This window comes from Vigna radiata, unplaced genomic scaffold (assembly GCF_000741045.1).
Source record: "Vigna radiata var. radiata cultivar VC1973A unplaced genomic scaffold, Vradiata_ver6 scaffold_51, whole genome shotgun sequence".
Classification (NCBI taxonomy): Eukaryota; Viridiplantae; Streptophyta; class Magnoliopsida; order Fabales; family Fabaceae; genus Vigna; species Vigna radiata.
This window is the reverse complement of record NW_014542732.1, coordinates 401216-410616: the sequence shown is the minus strand read 5'-3', so window position 1 is coordinate 410616 and position 9401 is coordinate 401216. Positions and strand designations below refer to the sequence as shown.

Genomic DNA, 9401 nt, shown 5'->3' with positions numbered 1-9401 from the left:
AACAATGATCTGTGAATAACCAATGATGAATCTATTTTGGAAAAGCAGTGGAATTAGCCTGTTTTCTCATAATTGTTTTTAAGTTTTCTATTTGTTTTACAACAATCTTTAAACATCCTCACTCTTGTTCTTAAGCATTGCATAGCATNCATAAGTTTCAGATATTCGAAAGCAATTCCGTGTTCGTTGGGAGAAGACTTAGGGTTACTGTAGCCATATCTACTTTCTTGAATACTACTAGGCAATACTGAAGTTGCCTTGAAAAGTAGTATTAATTTGATAGCTTCAACGACAGCTTATCACAAATATATTTCGGTTTACATTGTAATTAGAAACGGATTGAATACACAATGTAATGATGTACAGTCTTGCAAATTTTTACATTGGCTATATTTACATATTTGTACAAATTTATAGGAAAGGAATATACATTCTTAGTACTGGTTTTACGTATTTAATATTGAAGAAAATTTGTTCAAGTGCTGTGTGATTTCCATTAGCAATTAGCCTGTGTAATCGCTTACAAACAGGCTGTAAGCGATTACCAGGGGAAATCATGGAATATGTACCGAAAGTTGGCGCCTGCTCCCTCATTTTTGTAACGCTGCCCCCAAGTGGGTGTTGGGGGCTAAGATGGTTAGAATTAGGTTGGGAGGGTACAAGTGGTGTGAGATTTCAAGTGTTGTGTGATTTCAACTAGCAATTAGCCTGTGTAATCGCTTACAAACAGGCTGTAAGCGATTACCAGGTGAGAAAATGGATTATGTACCGAATGTTGGTGGCTGCTCCCTGGTTTTTTAAACGCTGCTCCCAATTGGGTGTTGGGGTTAAGATGGTTACAATTATGTGGGGAAAGTACAACTGGTTTTTGATTTCAAGTGGTGTGTGATTTCCACAAGCAATCAGGCTGTGTAACCGCTTACAAAGAGGCTGTAAGCGATTACCAGGTGAGAAAATGGATTCTGTACCAAAAGTTGGTGGCCACTCCCTGGTTTTTTAAACGCTGTTCCCAAATGTGTGTTGGGGGCTAAGATGGATACAATTAGGTGGGGAGAGTAGAACTGGTGTGTGATTTCAAGTGTTGTGTGATTTACACTAGCAATTAGCATGTGTAATCGCTTACAAAAGAGTCCGTAAGCGATTACCAGGTGAGAAAATGGATTCTGTACCGAAAGTTGGTGGTTGCTCCCTGATTTTTTAAACGCTGCTCCCAATTGGGTGTTGGGGCTAAGATGGTTACAATTATGTCGGCAAAGTACAACTGCTGTGTGATTTGAAGTGGTGTGTGATTTCCACAAGAAATTAGCCTGTCTAATCGCTTACAAACACGCTGTAAGCGATTACCAGGTGAGAAAATGGATTCTGTACCGAAAGTTGGTGGCTGCTCCCTGGTTTTTTAAACGCTGCTCCCAAATGGGTGTTGGGGGCTAAGATGGATACAATTAGGTGGGGAGAGTAGAACTGGTGTGTGATTTCAATTGTTGTGTGATTTCCACTAGCAGTTAGCATGTGTAATCGCTTACAAAAGAGTCCGTAAGCGATTACCAGGTGAGAAAATGGATTTTGTACCGAAAGTTGGTGGCTGCTCCCTAGTTTTTTAAACGCGTCTCCGAAATGGGTGTAGGGGGCTAAGATGGTTACAATTAGGTGGGGAGAGTATAACTGGTGTGTTATTTCAAGTGGTGTGTGATTTCCATAAGCAATTAGCCTGTGTAATCGCTTACAAACAGGATGTAAGCGATTAGAAGGTGAGAAAATGGATTTTGTACCGAATGTTGGTGGCTGCTCCCTGGTTTTTTAAACGCTGCTCCCAATTGGGTGTTGGGGGCTAAGATGGTTACAATTATGTGGGTAAAGTACAACTGTGTGTGATTTCAAGTGGTGTGTGATTTCCACAAGCAATTAGCCTGTGTAATCGCTTACAAACAGGCTGTAAGCGATTACCAGGTGAGAAAATGGATTCTGTACCGAAAGTTGGTGGCTGCTCCCTGGTTTTTTAAACGCTTCTCCCAAATGGGTGTTGGGAGCTAAGATGGATACAATTAGGTGGGGAGAGTAGAACTGTTGTGTGATTTCAAGTTGTGTGTGATTTCCACAAGCAATTAGCTTGTGTAATCGCTTACAACCAGGCTGTAAGCGATTACCAGGTGAGAAAATGGATTTTGTACCGAAAGTTGGTGGCTGCTCCCTGGTTTTTTAAACGCTGCTCCCAAATGGGTGTTGGGGGCTAAGATGGTTACAATTAGGTGGGGAGAGTAGAATTGTTGTGTGGTTTCAAGTGGTGTTTGATTTCCACAAGCAATTAGCCTGTGTAATCGCTTACAAAAAGCCTGTAAGCGATTACCAGGTGAGAAAATGGGATCTGTACCGAAAGTTGGTGCCTGCTCCCTGGTGTTTTAAACGCTGCTCCCAATTGGGTGTTGGGGGCTAAGATGGTTACAATTATGTGGGGAGAGTACAACTGTTGTGTGATTTCAAGTGGTGTGTGATTTCCACAAGCAATTAGCCTGTGTAATCACTTACAAACACGCTGTAAGCGATTACTAGGGGAAAACATGGAATATGTACCGAAAGTTGGTGACTGCTCCCTGGTTTTTTAAACGGTGCTCCCAATTGGGTGTTGGGGGCTAAGATGGTTACAATTAGGTGGGGAGAGTAGAACTGGTGTGTGATTTCAAGTGGTGTGTGATTTCAACTAGCAATTAGCCTGTGTAATCGCTTACCAATAGGCTGTAAGCGATTACCAGGTCAGAAAATGGGATCTGTACCGAAAGTTGGTGCCTGCTCCCTAGTTTTTTAAACGCTGCTCCCAATACATTAATACCATCATAACATATCAATACAAAAGAAAGCAATGGAGGTGAACGATGACAAAGTCTTCAAAATAAATATTACATTCATTCAAAATACATATTACAGTCATCCCAAATACATATTACAGTCATCCAAAATAAATATTACAGTCATCCAAAATACATATTACAGTCATCCAAAATACATATTACGGTCTTCCAATTCAAACGTAGCAAATATAGTAAACATTAGTACGAAGGACCTTAAAGGATTCAAATTCACCTGCAAAAGAAAACAAACATCGAATAACAAGTCTACATAATAACATTTAGATTTCGTTAGAGTTTTCTCCATTGTTGTTCTCTGGTACTTTCGATGTGGATGGTTGTAGATGATGAGGATTTCTTAATTTTCGCATAATTTCAGCCATATTTGGTTCTTCAAGTAGAAGGGGTCGAATGACTGGTTTGTGTGTCTCCATGACGAGTTCTTTAGTGGGAGGACATATGTCAGCGGCAAAGACTTTGATTACATTTCCAAGCACTATGTTAACGTAATAGTTTGGGGGAAAAGCACTGAATGTACGAACCTAAATGAAAAGAAGCAATCTATATTAGTAACAATACCAAAACTTATGGAGTATAAATAGAAGTTTGAATAACATGGGTTACATTGTTAAGTATCATAACGCAACCAAGACCGATATGTTGACCAAAATTTGGATCTTTAAGAACTTTCTTATGTAAGGACGCCTTCGTAGTCCTAGTAGGGTCCTGGTAATAGATAATATCACATTACATTAACTTAAAGAATTAAAATTATGTTAAGGTTAAATATTACCTTTAGAGTCAGTTTCATATCACCCAATCCATTCGGGTGACACTCCTTAACAATACAAGCAACAAGGTGAAGGGTTGACACTGATTTTGCTGTATGTAGCTGAGTGACATTATTAATATCACCATCTGTCACAATATCTGCATATGTATATTAATTTCAGTAGCATGGCAACCTACACTTACAATGACAAAGTTTATAGAATTACTGACCATGGTGTTTGATGTACATCTCAGCCGATTTCCATGGATTGGAATTGAAATCTCTTTCATAGGTTGCTTGAGCAACTTCCTCAGCAAATTGTTGGGTTGTACGGGTGTCATCACTTATCCTATTCATAATAGCTGCCTACACATTCCCAGCCGGACCAGGAATCAATGATGATGAACTATCACATTTTTTCAAGAATGATTCCAGGACATCCTCCTCAATTTGAAGACCTTCCCAAGCATCCATGGTATTTGTATCTGGAAGAACATTAAATCAATGTTAAGGAAAACGAAACATTTTAAGTTAGAATATGTAAGATCTTTTGCAAATGCGCATTACTTGGAACTACGTCAAGGGAATAAAAGTGAGAGTGACTTCCAACATTACAAAGATTGGTCATATATAAAGACAAAGAAAATTATTATTAACTATTAATTTTTGAAATAATATTTCTTTCATGAATTTATAATTGATCTGACTAATCAAGGCTAGTAAAAACCGTAAAAGTTTTTTTATTTGGTCCAAAATATTAAAACTTTATTTTTGCTCACCTTTTTGAAAAATTTCTTAATGGAGGCATAATGAGAAGTTCACTTTTGCACATTATCCAGTAAAGTAAACACCTTTTTAACTTAGTTGCAATTAACGTTGACAAATTTTAAGTTAGTTGTACACTCAACCTCTTGACACCTTTCACCTAATCTATGACATGCATTAAATGCATTTAATGGTCCTTCCTTAATTGTGATTGTTGTAGTATGTTCCTGTCTTGTGCAACCACCCAGACCATTAAATCCTTTCTACATTAATCCCGTTGTGGTTATTTGGTTTTCTGTCTTCTTCTCATTGAAGGAAGCCCACTTTCATTGCCTTTTGTTTCATGTTCATTAAACACCACATTGAAGGCTTTCTTGTGTCGTTGGTGAGAAGCACATCATGAGCATTAAAGCAGTAGTAAATTGGTTGAACCACAAGAACTGTAAGCATAGCTCCTTCTATTCAATGTTGTCGTACTTTGATTGCTCTCTTTCTTTATATTTGTTTTTAACTTCGTTTTAAGTGTTATATATTTGTTTTGTATATTTTTCGGTTTTTTTAAAGATATAGGAAATATCTTATTGTAAAGTTGACTTGAACACTCTAACGTGGATTTGCTTGGTGAAATGAATGAGGAATTAAATACTGATGAAGAGAGTAGTTTGAGGTTGGTTCCTACTTTGGACATGTGTTTTGACACAATGCAAGATGCAAAGAAATTTTATCAAGACTACAGTAGAAGATGTGGATTTAGCATTCGAACCAGAACTTCAAAAAAGGATGGAAACAACGTGGTGTATTACTTGAGATTGGTTTGTTCTAGGGAAGGTAAATATGTTTCCAGCATTCGTCCAGAGGTCAAAACTCTTCCCAGTCAAACTAATCAATGCCCTGCTGGAATAACCATTGCACGAAAAAATGACAAATGGTTTGTTAGAACTGTAGTTTTAGATCACAGTCATGACCTGTGTCCACAAACCTCCAATCTAATCCGTGGTAATAGGCAATTGAACATGCATGCCAAGCACACTTTGGAAGTGAATGATGATGTCGGTGTTCGTATTAATAAGAGTTTCCTTAGCATAGTTAGTGAAGCGGGTGGATATGAAAACATGCAATTTGTTGAACGAGATGCTAGGAACTACATTGGTCAACATAGAAGGTCACTATGTAAGGAAGGTGATGGACAAGCATTGCTTCGACACTTTTCAAAAATGAGAGACCAGAATAATGATTTCTTCTATGATATCGAGATGGATGAAGATAATAGAATTACTAGTGTATTTTGGGCAGATGCTCGAAGCCGAGCTGCATGTGACGAGTTCGGTGATGTCGTGTTGTTTGACACCACATACTTAAGCAACAAGTACGACATGCCATTTGCTCCATTTGTAGGGGTTAATCACCATGGACAATCGATCTTACTTGGTTGTGGATTGTTGTCATCAGAGGACACTTATTCATTTATATGGTTATTCAAATGTTGGTTAAGATGCATGGGAAACAAGGTCCCGAACAGTATTGTAACCGATCAATGCAAGGCCATGGCAAATGCAATTGAAGAAGTGTTCCCAAAAACAAAACATAGGTGGTGTTTGTGGCACATAATGAAAAAAATACTTGAAAAATTTCAAGGGTATAAGAATTATGTTGGAATCAAGTGTGATATAAAAATGGTTGTCTATGAATCTGCTAGTGCAATTGACTTTGAAAGTGGTTGGAAACGACTACTTACCACACATGGCTTGGAAAATAATGATTGGCTATGTAATTTGTACGAAGAGAGGGGGAAATGGGTTCCATGTTACTTGAAGAATCACTTTTGGGATGGTATGTCAACTACTTAACGAAGCGAGGGAATGAATGCTTTCTTTGATGGATTTATTAATTCCACTACCACACTGCAACAATTTGTGATTCAATACGATAATGCTCTAAAAGTAAAGGCCCAAAAAGAAATAGAAGCTGACTTTGCCTCTCTAAATACAACAGTTGCATGTGGGTCTCAATCACTAATTGAGAGACAATTTCAAGTTGAGTACACACATGAAAAGTTTGAGGAAGTACAAAATGAGTTTCGATCAAGGATGAATTGTTTCATTAAAGACACGGTGAAGGAAAGTATTTTCAACATCTACACAATCAAAGAAGAGTGCATGTGGGATGGAAAATGTGCGCTAAAATATTACCATGTTGAATTTGATCCTGTTTTAAAAGATATAACTTGCACTTGCCTACTGTTTGAGTTTAGAGGCATTATATGTTGGCATTCTCTATTGGTTCTCGGTCAGGAAGATGTCCATAATGTACCCTCGAAATATGTACTTCGACGTTGGAGCAAAAACATCCGAAGAAAGCACACACTTATTAGAGCAGCTTATAGTTCTTTACAGCATGATCCCAAGATGCAAAGATACCAAACTTTGTGTCAGCAGTTCTATAATCTGGCTGAGGCTGCATGTGAATCTGAATGTGCTTCTGATCAATTGGAAAAAGATTTGAAATGTCTTGCTAAAAAGTTCGGTTTGAGTTCATCTCTGAAAAATAACATCGTAAGTGAGGGAGGACAATTAAGGTATGAGACTCCCGTGACAGAAACTCCATCCTACAATACATGTGGAAGTAGTGATGTACTAGTTCGCAGTCCCGTCGCGGTTAAGCGAAAAGGTCGACCGAGAACTAACAGATTGAAATCAGCCGTTGAAAGTAGGTGTAAAAAAAAATCAAAGGCTACTAAAAAAAATTCTTCAACAACACCTTCTCAACCAAATGTGAGTGCATTAAATGTTGGTTTTACTATAATTATCATTAGTAAACATATTGTTATCTTATGTTATGTGTTGGTAATGCGTGTTACTTTCTGCACTCAGGAAACCACAACATGTAATGTCACACAACCTCACCAGGCCATGGAATATGCATCCCAAACACATCAAATTTCCCAACTATCTAAAGTTGCTCCTAATGGATTTATGTCCTTGCTATCTGCGGTCCATAACAGTTTTGAGAATATATAATTGTGAAGTATATTGTTATTACATGATATGCTTGTACTTTTGCTTATTAGTGGATTGAGTATGGTTTTTGCTGACCATCACTGTTTTGACAATGGGAAAAATTTTATAATTTAATTATTAAAAACTGGCTNGTAATCGATTACAACAACAATGTAATTGATTACCTAAATGGGCCTGACAGTTTTTTATGCAGTTGCAGACCAGATTTGAAAATCTTGTTGCAGTTTCAGCCCACGATGCGATGACTGGAAGGAGGAACTGTTGTCACCCACTACCCCATTCCAATTAAATACAACTGTAACCTACAATACTCCTTCAAAACCCAAATACCCCAGAAACCATTTAACCTCCAACACACTCTGAAAACCCTAATAACCCGAAATGCCACCTCACGCAAAGAAGACAACGAAGGCTTCGTCGTCGAGAAGGGCGCCTCCTATTCCAGAACCAGTGTCCCCTCCATTATCGCCACGGGCTGCAGGTAATGATCTCTTCTCAAGCAACGAACAATATGAAAGATTCGCTGCTCATTTCTTTGAACGTCCAATCCTCGAAGGACGGTATCTTTCAGAGGAATTTATGGAACCTGGTAAATTCGAATTCTACGACGTGTTGACAAAAGCAGGGCTAAATGAATTTGTCGCCTGCAGAACGCACTATTACCCCGAATTAGTCAGAGTTTTCTACAACAATATGCGCATTTCAGATTTGGGAGTAATTCGAACCGAGGTCAAAAAGGTGAAAATCACAATCAAACCTTCTTTTTCATAAACTTACTTCCATCCCCTCCATAGGTGTACCCTTTGAAGGAACTATTGTTGATGACTGGAAGGAGGAATACAATTTTATTAGTGCTAAGGAATTCCTTTGTAAAGAAGGTGAAAACTTACAAGGTAGATTACCGGCCGGCAAGCTCAAGTTCGAAACAAGGATATTTCATTATGTACTTTGTCGAATTTTACTTCCACGTTCGACAAATGTTGCACAAACAACAGAGGAGGACATTTTGTTCCTCTGGGCAATGATGAATTATGTTCAGATTAACTGGGGGCATCTCATTCGAAACAGGATGAAAAAGGCAACAAGGGACAACGCCCAACTACCATATCCCCATCTAATTACCATATTCCTGGAACACTTTGGTGTGCTCTCTGAAAGTGATCCTTTTACCCAAGTTAAAAGAAAGCAACANATTGGTTTACAAGTTNTNCAAACTTTTGGTTATCATAAAAATGCTGAAGGAATTTGGGTTTACAAGGAGCCTGTTCGCAATGTGGAAGATGTACAAGGCAATGAAGAAGCAGATGATGGTGATGATGAACCTGATAAAACAGAACAATGTCCAAATCCAGAACAATCCTCTTCTGCAACATTCACTGAAGTGATCAAAGAAATACAAGATCTACGCATGTTTGTTGGCGAAAGACTTGAAAGAATTGAAAATCGTGTTGGAGTTGTAGAGCAAGAACTGATTAACTTGCGCAATCAAGCTGATCAACCACCACCTACTTAGATTAGAATTATTTCCATAATGTTATGTCCTGTTTACTTTCGGAACTTTGTGTTTGATCAACTGTTGATCAATCATTATATTATTGTATTTGGCAATCTTTAATGTTATGACCTTATTTATTCCTTTTATTTGTGTTTAATATTCATCTGATGTTATCAATCATTACAGTACTGTTATTCTTTAATTTCAATGTAATTGCCAATCTTTAGAATAAAAAATTCCATCTACAATAGGGTGTCATAAGTTGAAAATTGTAGTCGTCAACTGAAATGTCTAGAATGGCATGGTTGACAAAACATGGGAGCCACTCAGCCAGGCACAGTTAGCAACACTGAGGAATTGGTACAAAACTGGTTTTTCTGAATTGTAAGCAATTACAGGGCCTCTGTAATCGCTTATCGATGCATCAGACATATACTTTCTTCAAATTTGTTGAAGTGGACTCATTCAACCATGCCCAACAGGTGTCAAGAAGATTGAAATGTCTGGAATGG

At 38.0% G+C, this 9401-nt stretch overlaps 2 protein-coding genes across 2 annotated transcripts; both read left to right on the top strand.

Moving 5' to 3' along the window:
* Positions 1-5003: 5003 nt before the first annotated feature.
* LOC106780662 (protein FAR-RED IMPAIRED RESPONSE 1-like) lies at positions 5004-6224 on the top strand. The gene has a single exon (XM_014668962.1). The coding sequence runs from the start codon at positions 5004-5006 to the stop codon at positions 6222-6224; it is 1221 nt and encodes a 406-aa protein (XP_014524448.1).
* A 12-nt stretch (positions 6225-6236) lies between these two features.
* LOC106780661 (protein FAR-RED IMPAIRED RESPONSE 1-like) lies at positions 6237-7394 on the top strand. Its single transcript, XM_014668961.1, has one exon. The coding sequence runs from the start codon at positions 6237-6239 to the stop codon at positions 7392-7394; it is 1158 nt and encodes a 385-aa protein (XP_014524447.1).
* The last annotated feature ends 2007 nt before the right edge of the window (positions 7395-9401 follow it).

What these genes read in the sequence shown, in the direction of transcription:
- LOC106780662 (XM_014668962.1), top strand. Translation starts at nt 5,004, where the DNA reads ATGAATGAGGAATTAAATACTGATGAAGAGAGTAGTTTGAGGTTGGTT.
- LOC106780661 (XM_014668961.1), top strand. Translation starts at nt 6,237, where the DNA reads ATGAATGCTTTCTTTGATGGATTTATTAATTCCACTACCACACTGCAA.